Source organism: Acartia tonsa, chromosome 2, assembly GCF_053477335.1.
Source record: "Acartia tonsa isolate MP-2025a chromosome 2, ASM5347733v1, whole genome shotgun sequence".
Lineage (NCBI taxonomy): Eukaryota > Metazoa > Arthropoda > Copepoda > Calanoida > Acartiidae > Acartia > Acartia tonsa.
In genome coordinates this window covers 55,155,808-55,173,469 of record NC_137261.1, presented here as the reverse complement: position 1 = coordinate 55,173,469, position 17,662 = coordinate 55,155,808, and the positions used below count along the sequence as shown (strand labels likewise).

At 34.0% G+C, this 17,662-nt stretch overlaps 1 protein-coding gene across 1 annotated transcript in view; it reads left to right on the top strand.

Annotated features, from left to right (window-relative positions):
• The first annotated feature begins 1,852 nt into the window (after window positions 1-1,852).
• slf (C-type lectin domain-containing protein slf) overlaps window positions 1,853-17,662 on the top strand; it is a 19,506-nt gene continuing 3,696 nt past the window's right edge. Inside the window, exons 1-3 of the mRNA XM_080151403.1 lie at window positions 1,853-1,960; window positions 6,170-6,319; window positions 17,108-17,181. Coding sequence (XP_080007529.1) covers window positions 6,175-6,319; window positions 17,108-17,181 — 219 coding nt within the window. The 5' untranslated portion in view covers window positions 1,853-1,960; window positions 6,170-6,174. The remainder of the gene's footprint in view (window positions 1,961-6,169; window positions 6,320-17,107; window positions 17,182-17,662) is intronic.

The following is a 17,662-nucleotide window of genomic DNA, read 5'->3' as shown; positions in this document are numbered from 1 at the left end:
ACATCTTATGGAAGCTATGCAAATCAGACAGTCAGACAAACGAACGTAAACTGATATATATAGAGAGATACCGCTTCTTATATTCATAGAGAAAAATTTCCTTACGCTTATATTTTATACTAGCGGCTACGCCCCTAGAAGCCTCTAGTGACACTTTAAATGTTTGGTTTTTTGTTGCGTTCAAGTTTCTACGATATGTTGCGTAATAGTCTCTTTTTACGATACCTCTTATTGTTACGTAGGAGTCTCTATACTTAAAATAAAAATTTCGCTTTATTATTATTCTCTTGGGAGGGTAGTGGTACCCTCCCCCAAAATAGTTATAAACCTTCCCGGGACCTATGAGAAGCTACCCTGTTAAGGAGAACCCATAAGGAAAAAGGATAAGAGGATGAATACTCACCCCTTTTTCATGGTAAAATACTACTTCCCCATCCCTAAATTTAGAAGCAGACGAAAATCAAAAGCCGTCCAGGGCTTTTTGTAAGTCAATCATAAATAATAATGTGAATAAAAAGAAAAGCGATATTTAGCAAACAGCCGTGGGCGGTAAGAATCAGCTGAATGTTCATTATGAAAAAAATTTCCCCCTTTTTAGAAATAGAAGGATTCATCTTTCATGAACAAATTTTTTTAAATAAAAATAAAATTCTATGTAATTTTTAATTAAAACATTAAAACGAAAATATCTAATCTGATATTCTTGCCCTAAATATGGAAATAGTAAAAAGTAAAAAAATATTTTTTTTAATAATTTTTAATCCTCCCATTTGAAAAGTAGTGAAAAAGCAATAAATTTTAGCGCGGCAACAGCGCTGAGTAGGCCTCTAGGCCCACTGCCTATTTTCGTCTTCTAGTTGCTTCGATTCCTCTCTTTTATTTTTTTCTCTATGGGAGAACCCGATCGGTTCAGCGGTTAGCATGATCCTTCGGTACAAACAAACACACACACAAACAGCCTGTTACTTTAGTATAAGAATTATTTAGAAGTTTGAATGTAAATATTTAAATTAAAAAAAAATACAAAATAATGAATGTATATTTTAAGATTTTTTTCTGGATATTTCTTCCTTTTGTGTCTTATATCTATAGGAATCAATATTTCAAAAAAGCAAAATCATTTCTTAAAAAATTGTTGTCAAAAATCAAAATCTTGCTGGGGATTGAGAAGTTAATATAGACATACGGAATGTCTGATAATAAATATAGAGTTGCTACGCTTATTAATTTACATTAATGATTATAAAGTTTAAAATATACATATCGTTGCATTTCTTAATTAACATTGACGTCCTTTATTGACGGACGGAATGGCCCTATATGTAGGAAAGCTTCGCTCCATTTCTAGGACCATCTTGGAGACAAGATAAATAACATTTAGGGAAAAGATATTTTATGTACGTAGAAGAAAATGTGACGCTTTCGAAAGCAATTGCTGTTCATATCTATCTATACCACTTGGGGTAGGGGTTAGGGAGGGTAAGGGGTAATAAGATGCAAAGATGTTGTAGGGGTAATTAATAATTATAGATTAAAAGGGGAAGGATTTCTTAAGATCCTCAGTATGTTGTGGTAACAACAACAACTAAATCTCTAGAGAAAGGGTAAGAGATGTTGGGGAGGGGGGAAGATGTTGTGCTGTTGTTCAGGGGTGGGGGAAGATGTTGTGCTGTTGTTGAGAGGTGAGATTAGGAGAGGGGGAGGATGTTGTGCTGTTATTGAGGGGTGTAGGGGGAGAGGGGGTGAAGATGTTGAGCTGTTGTTTAAGGGTGGTAGGGAGAGAGGGGGGAGATGTTGTGCTGTTGAGTAGGGGGATAGAGGAGAGAAGGCAACAACAAAAGAGATGACTTTGATCTTGAACAGCTGTTGTTGGTTGGTGTTGATATAAAAGGTTGCTCCGGGGGCGCGGGCCACAGTCCCTACTAACAACCCTGACGCGAAACCTGCGTACATATTGAGGGTGAGTAGGAGTTATATATACGCAACTATTATATTAACACAACAACGCTGTAACATATTGAATATAGAAAAGGAAATATAAAATAATAATAATGTGCTGATAAAGTGATCTTTATATATAAACAACAATAATAATTATTATCTATAAGTGATTATAAATATTATTTTTTTTGTCTTATTTTTTATATTTTCTTTCTGTTTGATAATTACATAATTGATGTTTTTACATAAAGAAATAATTTCCAAGACTGGTTCCTTTATTTGTTTCAAAATATAGATGTCATGGTTTTTACGGGTGTTGATACAAAAAAGAAAATGTTTAAACTAAAAAATAGGATTAAGTATTTTCTTTGTATGACATACTTTATAAGTTTTAATAATTAAGTGGGGTATAGATAGAATAGAAAATTAGCTATTTTTTAGTAAATAAAATTTTCATTATTGTCTGACCATTTTTTATTGTCCATAAACCAAAGTATCACCTACCCCCCCCCCCTTCCTTACTTTCATGCAACCTTAAAGATAAGTGCTATTATTTGAACATTTTATGAATTCTAATTCAGTAGGATACCGATGGAGTCCCAGAAAATGCCATTTCTCTTGGTCGTTGCGGTCATGTGTCATGTTGAAAGGGTGACGCAAATTTCAGATCTTAGTTTTCGCTATTTGATTTACTATTTTTCTCTATAAGATAAAAGCGATGCTTGCAAGATTATTTGATTTGCTATAATATAAAGATAAATTTTGCTCAGATCGCGAAATCTGGGATCTGAAATTTGCGTCACAATTCCAAAATGACGCATGACCACGAGAAATGACATTTACTGGAACTCCATCAGGATACCAGATTTTTCCTAATTTTCTAAATGTCATTGAATTTTTTTTGTAAAAATTTTCGAACCTATCATTCTTAAATATTCAGTCTTGATCAGGAAAATAAGTTATCAGGAAAATAAGGGCATTTGACAATAAATCATACTGGTATACGAAAGTTTTTATAAACAATTACTCTTATTTGACGACTTAAAACTTGTTATCATTGGTTGATTTAAACTTTTCCTTTTCATAATTTGATTCTACATACGGGGTAACATTGTTAATCATAATTAGGATATATTTATTGTTCATTATTACCCCTCAAGATTCCTACCAGAGGTGGATTCTTAAAACCATTTGCCCCACTAATCGCTTAGTAGAGCAAAATTGTTTTCGTGAAAAATCCTCCAAAATCACATAAAAAATCTACAAAATTTAGATAAAATCTTATGTTCATAACCCTTTAATGATTTTGTTTAATTTTTGTAGATTTTTAATGTGATTTTGGTGGATTTTTAACGAAAACAATTTTGTCCCACTAAGTGATAAGTGGGGCAATTTTTTTTTAAGAATCTACCTCAGGTCTTTTTCTGTTGTTGTCACATTTCGTTCTGTGTAATTGAGCACAAACCATTAGATATTATGGACACAGAAAAATGTTCTAAATGTGCCAACTTCTCTACTTCAACCCATATTCTTTAAAAAACATCTTTTTATATTACAAGCAACTTTGCCCCCTGAATCTAGTGGCACTGTATGTGAAAGAGGAAGGAAGGGGAAAAAATAGGTTACATCCACCCAAAGACTTATTTAAAATAAATCAGCCTAAACCCTACCAGGATCTTTGTGAAGCTTTCATAAATTTGAGATCTTAATCGGCTCAGTTGTTCTATAGATCCAAGGAAGTTTTAAACATTTTTTTTAAGTGGAAAAAGTTATGAAGATATTATCATTATTTGATAGATGTTTTATGAATACTCCCCTAACCCAAATCTGTAAATATGTATTATACAGATATTTTAGGAATACTCCACCAGCTTAAACCTGTAATTGTATATTTTACAGATCTTTTATAAATACTCCATCAGCCTAAATAATCTTTAAATATATATTTGATAGATATTTTATGAATACTACCCTGGCTTGAATGTGTAAATATAAAAGTTTATTTCTATCTGGTTCAACAAACTGTGCATACAAATTATCATCCTTAGTATTCATGCATAAGTCAGGGAGGATGGGGACATTGGGTTGTTTATTTCACTGGTCCCCAAAGTTTTATAATACCGTTTTCTTTTTTTGGCTCAACAACTTTAATGACTTTTATAGAATTTTGATCAATTGGTTCATTAAGTTGAGTGTCCAAACGCTTCAAGAACCTAGTATTAGTGTCGGACTGATTATGACGTAAGAAAAAAAATTAGCCAATGAGAGGCCATTATTGACCAATGGTAAAATTTATAGTGGCCTCTAATCTTTTTTCTTACGTCATAATCAGTCCGACACTAATACTAGGTTCACGCTTCAACCACTAATTTTGATCTACAGAAGGGGGAATTTTGTACATCATCATTAGGGATGTACAACAAATTATCGGCCATTGTCTTATCCCTTTATTCCCTGAGTATTCTTGCGTAAGTACAGTAAGTTTTGGACATTACAGGGATCTTAAGGGATAAGACAAATAGACGATGAATTAATGACAAACAAAATTTATTCCTCTTTAGACTAAAGTTATTGGTTAAAATGTTTGAACCCGCCAATCAGTACCCAATTTTTGTATTGTTAAACTTTGGTTACCTGAGCTGGATCTTTAAATCATTTTAGTGGTGAGCCAGATCGGGGTGAGCCAACTTTCCACCAATGAGAGCACAGCATTTTATGAAATGCCGCGCTGTGATTGGTTAAAATTCGGCTCACCCCGATCTGACTCACCACTAAAATGATTTAAAGATCCACCTCTGTATAATTTACAGCACATATTGGTCAGTCCTGGAAAAAATGAATAAAAAGTTGTATTTAAGGATTACTTTAAGCTTCGCCATTAGCCTCTATAGTCTCTATATTTGAGGGGAGAGAAAAAAGGGAATTAAAATTACCTAAAACTGATAAAATAAGTAATAAACATCTCTATGTCTATGCTTCTCTGAAGTAAGTCAGTAGAAAGCGATATTTTAACACACAATAAAACCTTACTACTTTGTATAAAAAATTACATAATGTTATAACTTAATGCAGATTAAGGAAGAAAGAAAAAAATAATTGGCTGTTTTGAGACTTTTTAAATATTTTCATTTCTCAAATGTGGTTGATTGTTCTTTGATCGACGAAAAAAATTTATTTTGAGTACTGTAAATTATTTAACAGTTAAAGTTTAGGGTGTTACCGTTTATGTATGTCACATAAAGATGTTTAGAATTTCCAACTAAATTCACGTATTTCTTATAAAGACTTTATCAGCACATTATTTAATAACGTAGCTACTATCAAATTTACTTTAGACTACAGTTCGTGGGTTCTTCTAATATGATTTTTTTTATAAGGAAATAGTAAATATCTGTTATTATAAGTTGGGGTTAGCATTTATTTTTTTATATTTTTATTTGGTTAAGTTAAGCTAGTCTGTAAGAATACCAGGATTGGTTTGTCCAAACTTTACCGCCAATATTTTTAACCTACATAGAGTGTCTTTTTATTTAATGAATTTTTTGGGTGCATTAGTTTATTGTCCATTGTTCTATCCCTTTAAAGTTCAGCCCTTGATCTTAACTATTAATACTTTTTTCCATTCTATGACTTTGATTTTTTTGGATAGAAAATAGGTAAAATGGGCGGTGCTTTCCCTAAATGTGACTGTTGAGAACTGAATCCCAACTCTATTTTAGAAAAAAATTAAAATATATAATAATGTGGCATTTTTTCTAATGTCTACCCCTGCGGGAAGCCCTAGCCCGGAGGGGGTTTACCTAACCCGCCCTAAACAAACAAACGAAAAACTATTTCTCCTCCTCCCCTTATTTTTAATTTATTCCAAATATAGGGGAGTGTTCCAGTGACACCATGGAAACTGTCCCAATTTTGTATAACTTTTGCGGAACATGTTCCAGTTACGTCATATTTTTCTTTCCCAAAAAAGGGAAGAGGGAAAGAAAAAAAAGGGAAGGGGGGAAGAAAAAAGAGATGGGAGAAAAGGGGGTTTTCCCCATCTCTTTTGAAGAGATTTTCTTCCCCCCTTCTCTTTTTTGGGAAAGAAAAATATGACGTAACTGGAACATGTTCCGCAAAAGTTATACAAAATTGGGACAGTTTCCATGGTGTCGTTCCAGTGCTCAAGAAGTACATTCAGGGTGAACCCAAAAAAATCTGCAGAAAATTATACAAATTTTCTGTTTAGGTAAAATGCTGAAGTTTCTGAGTCTGTGCGTGGCGCTTGGCGTTGCATTCTGTGTCCCAATGGATCTTACTACACAACGACCAGAGGCCACGACAGAGGATACATCAGGAAGGCTGCTTTCCCTCCCTGTACCGGAGAAATGTGCCCAGAGTAAGTTTTTTTTTTAATTGCGCGTTTTCCTCAAAGTCCATAATCGAACGCAAAAATGCCTTACTTTAAAATAAATCTAAAATTAAGGGGTTAATTTTTTCGTGTGTTTGTAAGTTAGGTTATGATTATGGCTTCCCAAGGGGTTTAGGCTTACAGAACCTAATTTTAATATATTTATAAACAAAGAAGTTGGTTTTAGTGCTCGCTATTCACTTGAAGCGAAAGAATATTATTTGAAGAAAGGCATCATTTTTTTGTGGGACATTCGGTAAATATTATGTCATTGAAACATCAATATTTCGACATTAAGTCAACCATGACCACTTTGATTTGAGGTCATATGAAACATTTTACTTACAATATACAAATCTGGATACCAATAGGGATTTTCTTTTAATGATATAAACGCAATTAACACAGCTATCTTTTTGTAATTAAAAAAAGCAACTAATAAATATCTGATTTAATGATTTCAATAAAACAATTGTTTTCCTTAGTTTGAGGAAATATTAAGCTAATGTTTTATTTTAATTGTTTTTTATATTAAACTGTATTAAATCTTTTGTGGTATAACAAGCATTAAATATAAGATGGGCTGTAAAATTTTAAAAAAATCATTTAGTTACTTTCATTAACCAATCAATGGCCGTGAAATGAATTATTGGAATGAAAATAAGTAGATAAATCAAGGATGACAACATCCATAAAAGAGAAGGCCTGAAAATCAGATAAATGTGATAATCATAACATAACAAATTTATCGTATCTAATTGTTATAAGAATTACCATGCAAAGTTTGAAATCGATAGAACAATTCTAACCTGATTAAAATAACGAAAATAGCTTTTAAAACGGAATATTGAAACATCTTATTATTGGCATTTATTGCAGGGCTTGTAAAACTTTAGTACTGCGTATATTAAAGGCAGCTCAGCTGCTTCTAAAGAATTTCTGATGGCTGCGGCTGCATAGCCCAGAGCTGGATCTTTAAATCATTTCAATGGTGCGCCAAATCGGGGTGAGCCAACTTTCCACCAATGAGAGCACAGCATTTTACGAAATGCCGCGCTGTGATTAGCTGAAAACCGGCGCACCCCGTTTTGGCGCACCATTGAAATGATTTAAAGATCCAGCTCTGGTCAATACACAATCTAATTGTATTTATCTAATGTGTAGATTTTTATATTTGTTTTTGTAATACGAGCGGATTAGGCAAGGAGGGGTCATTGGACTTGATATTATTAAGGAACCAAAAGTTTAATAAAAATGCTCTCTATTAGCTGGCTTAAAACTTTGGGTGCTTATACTACAGCTTTATTGGTTGGATCTTACACGCAATGTCAAACCTTTTCAACCAATAGCTTCAATCACTGGGGATGTATAGTTGTCCATTGTCTTATCCCTTGAGATCCCTGGTATAAGGACACTGACGTCAACACAGTTCCAAACAATACAATCAAAACATTTGCTGATAGCGCGCATTTTTATGCTTCTACATTCTAGTTTTTTTTTATACAAAATAAGAATGTAGTTTTTATAGATGGACAAAAAGATATTTCTTTAGATTTTATATCATTTAAAACGTAGTATAAATATAAATAGAAGACGTAAAATTAAATATATTTCTCGTATTCATTCGAAACCGGTAGATAGCAACTGGTTCTTATCCATACGAAACAACTATGTCTAGCAATGTATTATATCCAGCTTTCTACGAATATAAAAATGTACAATCATAAGATTAAAACCAGTTTTTTTAGCCCGTGCCTTCGGCACCTCGGGGATATAAAACTGGTTTTAATCTTATAATTTACATTCTATATCCGCGGAAAGCCGTTTATAATGCGATGCGAGAAATAACTATTAAAGTATTTCGAGACCTTAATGTTTGAAGTAATTTCTGAATGAGTCTTTTTAATCCAAGGCAATAATACCAAATGTTGTTTAAATTAAACATTTATTATACAATTATAAACTCTTGGTTTCTTTGTTATAAATATAATTATAATTCCTCTAACAAATTAAAACAATTGCAGGAAACAATTTTAAAATGTTTCCCTTCTTTTTAAGTTTTAATTATAAAATGTAATATAACAGATTTATTTTTGCAATTGTTGTTGCAAAAATTTGTTTATTGCGTACTTTTATCTATAAGATACTTAAAAAGAACCATATGGTACTTTTGAGTATACTATAAGTAACATTTTTTATTTGAATTTAATGATAGATTTATCATTTTTATGATCTTATGCGTAAAAGAGCTTAAGAAGTATATCTCTATACAAAAAGGTTGATTTGAATGAAAATAGAGAAATTGGATTAAACAGGAGAGGCAGACCACCAATTAAAAATTCAACCCCATGTAGACAACAATGATTGTTTTAATGGGGGGGGGGGGGGGAATCCAACCCCACCACCACAGAAAATAGCCTAAAACCTTGTTGTTTGCGAGATCTTACGCAAACAGACGCTGACAGACGAACAGATAGACATTGTTCTACTTTTTATGATGGCTACAGTGGCTTAATTGTGGGACAAAAATTAATTAAAAATGTTGATTAATTATTTGATAATTATGATTATACATATGTGTAGAGAGAGACAGGGATCTAAAGGGATAAGACAATGACCGATAAATGAATGTACACCCCCAATGATGATAAACGAAATCCCTTCTGTAGATTATAGTTAGTGGTTGAAACGTTTGGACATTCAACTAAATCAATCAACCAATAAAAATGCAAAAAGGTCCCTAAAGATGTTAAGCCAACCTTTAAAAAAACGTTATGAAACTTTGGGGACTAGTGTAATAAACAGCCCAATGTCCCCTCTCTCCCTGAGAGAGAGAGATGCTGTTGAGACACACTTGAATTAATTCTTTGTACAAATAGCTTGCTGCCAACACATCAATGCAAACTTGTCAAAATTCATTTTATAACAGTACAAAAAAAAAGAATTGATTTTAAATTTTTTACATATTAAAATAATTCTGCTGGGCTACCTAGGACCTGAAATAGCATAACCTGACCTAAAGTGATAATTAAGCAACAAAAAACTAACCCTCCCCTACCTCTTTTCAATTTATTTAAAAAGTAAGGGGGTAGGGCTAATGCTTAACTAGGTATTTAATTTGAAAGTATCAGGATCTTATGTAATACTTTCTTAGCTTTTTTTTAAAAGAAGGGTTGTATGGTGTTTTCAATGAACACCAAGCGAATTATGTTTAATCACATTGAAACCACACTCACACTGTCTTAACCTCTTTTCGAGGAAGCTTTGTGTTTATCAAGTGCAAAGTTAATTCCTTATCATTAATCCAAAAACGAAGTGCAAATGTCGTCTTTTAATGGCTTTCCCTTCATAATGTGACGCAGCATGGATTGTTTATATGCGCCCACGTTTTCCACTTTTGAATGAGATATGAGAGTGTGAAGATTTCGGAGAACAAAATTGGGCCTATCATTGGTCTCATTGAGTGTGAACTACCCTAGTATATCAGGGATTTGAAACCATAAGAGCTTCAGGTAGAATTTGTTATTTTTATCAAGAAGTATGGTGTATAGGACGATTATATGTAGTTTTAAAAAGGCTTTAGCCAGCTAAGCATGAAACTTAATTATGATTAATATATGTTTTAGTAATTTTATGTGCCTTATTGTTGCATTTAACAATGATTTATTAAACCAAATAATTTTCCTTTAAAGCCAAAGTTTCCAAAGATTCTTTAACCATAAGAAAAAAAAAAGATTTTTTTAGTGCTCAAAGTTTTAAGATAACGAATAATATTTTATTCTGTTTATTAATTGATCTTGTAATTTCAGGTCTTTGAAATAATTTCATCAATAAATCTATATTCAAACCTGCTGTTGAAACTTGATGGTTCCTGGTATTGGGGGTTTTGTATGTTCGCCAACTGATCTCGTGAACTTCCCGCTAATTCGGAAGTCCAAGCTCAACCAAAGTGTCATGGTTGAGACAATTTCAAAGGACTGAAGTTTAGGCATTAGCAAATTTCAAAGTATCTGATGAATAGGCGTTAGCATTCATCAAGAGATCAATAGCATCTAGATTATTGATGCAAAAAAGAAAGAGCTGCACAAGCAATTTCAAAGTGTTGAAGTTTGGAGGAGCTGCACAAGCAATTTCAAAGCCTCAAAGTTTGATGGAGCTGCACAAGCGAATTTCAAATGAATGATGGTTGAAGGCGCTGCACAAGCAATTTCAAATGGTTCTGAAGAATAGGCGTTAGCATTCTTCAATAAATCAATAGCATATAGTGTATTGATGAAAAAAAACATTGACAATTTTTCTGTGAAATAATTACCTAGTGAATCAATATGGTGCTCACTAAAAAGCAGAAAATTGAGCGAGCTATCGCTATTGGCAATGAAAGGCTAGAGGTGTTTGACGAACAGATAAAAGTGTTTTATGAAAATCTAAAAGCCTGCCAAAGTTTTAGTTCATGTGAAAATGTGAATTTAAAATCAATTCGTGACATTTTTAGTGAGGTCAAGGACCAATCTGACCTAATAAAAAGTCTAAAACCTGCCGTGGATACTAGTGAGCTGCGCGAGTTCAAGCGTGATTTGGATGAAGCTAGTGAGCAGAAAACTGTTGCAGATAAAGTTTATGCGTCGTTGGAGCAGTGTACAAAAATTCTGTACTGGCTTGACAATGATTCAGACGACGCGAGGTCAAGCACTGTCGCCAGGAACCTCGACGTCATTGAGAAGGTGAAGATGGACATGGGAGTGCTTAAAATTTCCATGGAGTTGCGCCAAGAAGTACGTGATATGTACCGAAGGCTTAGAGAGATGGAACGTCGTTCATCTAATTTGGATGAGAGTGGGACACCTGCCATTCTCTCCAGAAGTATGTCTGCCGTGGATATTCGGAGTTCCAACCCGCAGTATGGGCGCTGGGACAACAGTTTGTTGCCGTCGTTCGACGGTACTGACACGGATTACCCAAACTTTAAACAGGTCTTTAAAGATCTATGTTCTGGTTATGGATTTGCTGACCAGAGGTTAAGTCTGATGTTGTGTATGGAGAAGGTGATAACCAACCCGGAACTACGCAAGCAAGTGTCAGCGATTAGAGATCATAATGAACAATGGGCGTTTCTTGATCAGATGTTTTTATCAAACACTCGCCGGTTCATGAGGATTTTAACTAAGTTGAACAAGATGAAACCTGTGGATAAACCTGTGGACGTGGTTAGCGCAATTGCTACCTTCAAGAGCATGATGCAGGAGGTAGAAGCCATCGTTGGTTCTGCAGCTAAGGATTACAATCACCTAACTCTTATTCATATTTTTAAAGACAAGTGCCCTGAAAATTTGAGAGACAAAATTATGATGGAGCTAGGTAGCATGAACCAACCAAACATCCAGAAGATTGTAGAACTGCTGGAGAGGACCAGGGGTGCCATGTTGGCCGGTGATATGTCCTATGACAATGGCGCCGGCAAGAGAAATCGTGATAGAGCTGCCGCCGCGCAAGTGTCTGGCCGCAGTGACAATGAGAATGGAAAGGCTGGAAAGGACAAGGTTTCCAAGTGGAACAGTGCATGTCCTGTTGAAAATTGCGAGGATAAACATCCTATTTTCCGTTGTCCCACATTTAAGAAGATGGATGTTGTTGACCGAAAAAAAGTTGTCCAGCAGAATAAGTTGTGTGAACTCTGCTTGTGTGATGGTCATGCTGCTGACAATTGTAATAAATCGGATAAGCTTGGTGTCTGTGGCACCAATAATTGCGACGGTTATCATAGTCGTATGTTGCATGAGGCTAGTGCTAGTGTGAATACAGTCTACAAATCAAGTTCTGAGCCTAGCACATGTACCTTCCTGCTGCAAATAGTTCCAGTTGTAGCACCTGGCGGCGGCGCCTGCCATGCCGCCGTCATGTTTGATTCGGGTTCGAGTCTACCACTTATATCTGAGAAGATGTCCCACAAGTTGAAGCTGAAATCTACCGGCAGATATACAAACATTTCTGTTGCTGACGGTAGAGAATCATCCTGCCGCAATGTGGTGTTCTATCTGAAGGACAGGGATGGTAACTTGAGAGAATTTGAGGCAGCTGTTATGCCTAACCTCGGAGGTGGCAACGAGATGCGCTCGGTCCATCCGGAAACCGCCGCCAAAATATTTAAGATGCCGCCAGAAAGATTTACATATATCAGTGGAGGCTTAGATATCATCATTGGAAATACACATCCTGACGTGTTTCCATCAACCTACCAGAAAGTGGGCCAGTCTATGTTGTGGCGAACCATTTTTGGTAGTGGTTTTATCTGTACAAGTGCTGACTATGGAGCTGGTCAGCAGAAATCTGCATATAAAGCTGCCGTAGCTGTTGATAATGAGCCGGTTGGTACTGCCGTAGCTGTTGATAATGAGCCGGTTGGTACTGCTGTAGCTGTTGATAATGAACCGGTTGGTACTGCCGTAGCTGTTGATAATGAGCCGGTTGGTACTGCCGTAGCTGTTGATAATGAGCCGGTTGGTACTGCCGTAGCTGTTGATAATGAGCCGGTTGGTACTGCTGTAGCTGTTGATAATGAACCGGTTGGTACTGCCGTAGCTGTTGATAATGAGCCGGTTGGTACTGCCGTAGCTGTTGATAATGAACAGGTTGGGTCTGCCGTAGCTGTTAATGATGAACCTGTTGGTTCTGCTTGTGATGCTGTTATTGAGAAACCTGTTATTTCTGCAGTTGATGTTAGTTGTGCTGCAGTTATTCCTGATGATATTGGTAACGATACTGTAGCCGTTGAGAATATTGTTACGGCGGGTATTGAGCCGCTGAATGATTCGGTTCCAGCCAGACAAGAGCCGACGGGAGTTTCGGTTCCGGCTGGACAAGAGCCGATCAGAGTTTTGGTTCCAGCTGGGCAAGAGCCAATAAGAAATTCGGTTCTGGCCGGACAAGAGCCGACGGGAGTTTCGGTTCCGGCCGGACAAAAGCCGGTAGATGATTCTAAGTTTTATGACAGTCACACTTTTATTACTTGCCCTGGTGCTGTCATGAATCAAGAATCGACCTGGCTGCTGCCAAGCTGGCCGCCCGACACAGGGTAAAGGGCCTGCAATATGGCGGGTGTTGCCGCCAGAAAGTCATTGAAAAATATCAAACCACACATATCTAATCTACAACATAAACTATTTATGTGAAAATGATCTTTAAAGAAAAAATATTACAAGTTATATATTAAGCTTGTGAAGGGAACCTAAAAAGGTTCTGCAAAGAATAAGTATTCATTATTCAACTAATTTTATTGTTCAGATTTAAGCACAAAAATTCTACAAAATTGTTTAGACTTTTAAAGCAGATTTTAAAAGATTTTGTTTCTTTAAGTATGATTTTGAAAAGCAAAAGTCTGTGTGTATTAACTACCAAATGATTTTGCAGATTTTTTTAGATTGAGAAAAATAGATTTTAAGAATTATTTTTCGAGGTATTTTTTTTCATGGTTCACGGTTGCTTAAAAAATGTTATTTCTCAGATTCTCGTATGAGATAATGCATTAAAGTAAAGAACACAACATGTAAAATTATTATGATAATGTTTAAAATATTTCTTATTATTATTTTAAAAAGATTATCGCAAAAAATCAAGATATTTGTTTTAATTTGTAAGCAAATAAAGTTTTTTCTTTCACTCCGGAGGCAAGGATTCCTAATAATCCACGCGTAAAGATTTTTCTTCATTCCGAGAGCAGAGATTCGTAGTAATATATGTACCTAGCGACTTCAGACAATTTTAAACCTTGAGAAGTATTTATAGCAATTATTTTCCTAGGTACATATATTTTCGTTCATGTTTAAAAATGTAAACTCTATTTTCTATGAGATAAGCATTTATAATAATGAGCACGATGTATGATATTATTAAAATATTGATTATTATTTATATGAATATCACAGAATTAATTTAAGATAAACTATGCATATTTTAAATTAACCTTTCCTTCATTTTTATCGCAGATATTGAAATAAAAGCGGTTATTAAAAAAATTATGATTAATAATTGATTCTTATTTTATGAGAACTAAGAACATTTTTTTAGTAAAAAGCTACATTTTCATATGCCTATTTTTATGCCTAAAATAAGAATCAAATGAAATGCGACTAATTTTTATTCTATTTCATATGCTCAAGTTTAATTTTGTTGAGTTTGGTTTCTTTTCAAAAGTACAATTCATTTTAAAACTTACCTGAAAAGTTTAACAAAAAGGAATAAATGTGTCGAGGTTGCGTGATTCGATATTTATTCTAAGAAAAAATCAAGTATTTTTTTAGCAGATTTTTTTAAAAATTATATATGAATTTCAATCAAGTAAACATTTTTATTCAGATCAAGGAATGATTGAAAATTCATATTTAAAGTCTCATATTTTTTTACAAAGAAAAATTGGTATTTTTTTTATAATTCCGATGAAAATTCTAATGAAAATATTATGATTTTGCTATTCTTAAGTATTAAAAAGTTTTATTGTTGATTAAGATATTACAGTTCTTATTCATTAGGTTTGAAAAACTTTCTGCCCAAGGATTTTGAAAAATTTTTCTTACTACTCTTTTTGATGCTTAACAAATTTAGTTTTAAGTACCTATAAATCTTAATTTTCTTGTCTAAGATTTATTTCGTTTTATTTTACCATTATTGTTTACATTTCGACCTGATTTCGTAGGTACTTATTGATTTATTTATAATGATTTATTACCTATTGATTATGAAATGATTATTATTTAGTATAAGTTGTTATATTTACAACATCATGATTAATAGGATTATCCATTTTAGGATTTGTGTATGTGATCTTGTGATTGTCATGTGCATGGAATGTTGTATGGTACAAACCAATCCCCATCCTTCTATCCTAAAATGTGAGGTATTATGAGTCCTAGTGAGGAGTATAATATTGTGTATGCATTTCACGGGGTTTCATTTAGTTAGGAGCAAAATTGTCACGTTTTCGGGATGTGGCCATTCTCATGTGATTATGGTGAGTTGAGTTTAGTGAGAAATGTTGCTAGTGCTCAGCGCAAAAAAACCTTGAATCTCGTTAAGGAAGTTAATTTGACTTTCAAACGGGGGGTGTGTCTTAACCTCTTTTCGAGGAAGCTTTGTGTTTATCAAGTGCAAAGTTAATTCCTTATCATTAATCCAAAAACGAAGTGCAAATGTCGTCTTTTAATGGCTTTCCCTTCATAATGTGACGCAGCATGGATTGTTTATATGCGCCCACGTTTTCCACTTTTGAATGAGATATGAGAGTGTGAAGATTTCGGAGAACAAAATTGGGCCTATCATTGGTCTCATTGAGTGTGAACTACCCTAGTATATCAGGGATTTGAAACCATAAGAGCTTCAGGTAGAATTTGTTATTTTTATCAAGAAGTATGGTGTATAGGACGATTATATGTAGTTTTAAAAAGGCTTTAGCCAGCTAAGCATGAAACTTAATTATGATTAATATATGTTTTAGTAATTTTATGTGCCTTATTGTTGCATTTAACAATGATTTATTAAACCAAATAATTTTCCTTTAAAGCCAAAGTTTCCAAAGATTCTTTAACCATAAGAAAAAAAAAGATTTTTTTAGTGCTCAAAGTTTTAAGATAACGAATAATATTTTATTCTGTTTATTAATTGATCTTGTAATTTCAGGTCTTTGAAATAATTTCATCAATAAATCTATATTCAAACCTGCTGTTGAAACTTGATGGTTCCTGGTATTGGGGGTTTTGTATGTTCGCCAACTGATCTCGTGAACTTCCCGCTAATTCGGAAGTCCAAGCTCAACCAAAGTGTCATGGTTGAGACACACACACACACACACACACACACATGAGAGAATTAAACAAAAAAGAATTGTAACGTTGGACCACTGGTTCTGATTAAAGTGATTAGTTTCATGATAAAAGCCATTATAAAATTTTATCTTTCAACCGTATGATGTCTTTAATATTGCCCCCGGTGCGATGCTCCCCCTGCCCCCCCCCCCTCTTTTTATTGCCCACGGTGGGATGCCAGACTTAATTTATCATTTTTAAAACAAAAATAACACAAAGCCATGAATTGTTATTTCTAAATTTAACAAGGATAGATATGTACATAGCCCCATACAGATTAATAAACTAATGCTATCATTTTACTATTTCTTCTTATAATTATAATTATTTCCAGAAAGTAATATATAATGGTATGTCAAAAATGTATGTTGTGTAATATTATACAAATTTGGTTATAAAATCATATTTATTTACATTTTTATTAGGTAAATACACCAAATATTAATTGAAAAGCATAAAATATTAAATATGTAAATATGATTTTTATATAAATAAACTCACATTTATTATCTTAATCATATAGCATAGAAGCTAACCTATCCGTTACTAAGGACTCTTAAGGAAAAAGTCTATGACCGACCAATGAAAGTAAACACCGCATAGATCATAACTATTGGTAAAAAAATTATCAAATCAAAATTTAGCTAAAATCTCCATGTTTTTTAAGCCCACGAATAAGATATAATATTTATAAAAGTTTGGGGACCTTGTAATTTTTAGTCCGATGTACCCCTCCTTCCTGGAGATACCCAAATCAATATTAATAGCCATTAACTGGTCTAACAGATCTATAGTATAGATGTATATACAGATAAGACCCAATTGAGAGTCGGCACAAGGTCATTGGGATGGGGAAATTTAACCCCGACCCCCATCTATTGTTTTACTTTAATATTGGTATAATGTATTTTTCTTTTCTTTTCAGGACCGAAACATTTTGAGCTTGGAGGACATCATTATTTTTTCTCTGGCAAAGAAGACAACTACACAGATGCTAAAGTAAGTACAGCTCACCGTTACGGATGGACAGGCTTATAGAATTGCTTTGCTACAAAAATAATTTTGTATGAAATATAGTGAACTGGGGGAGGGGGGATATTTTTCGATTTCTCTTGGGTAAGTGTTTTACCCTCCCATAAATAGTTAAAAATATTGCCAGAACCGATGAAAAGCTACCCTGTAAAGGAGAACCATATCAGTTTACATAAACAGATAGACACACAGGCAGACATACATAGATCCTATTTCTTTATTATAAAATATCAGAAATTGTTTCCTTGCACAATTAGGACTTCCTGACAGGGGTCGTGTAATCAATGGGTTGGTTGTTTGATAGACGTTTGGACGTATAATCGAGTATTAGTAAGATTTGATCCAGAGATACACCAAAATAAGACCTAATAGTGTATCCCGTTCTTTAGAGTTTATCTAACACTTATCTATCATTTATTTATCAATTTCTTTTTTCTATCCAAAGCAT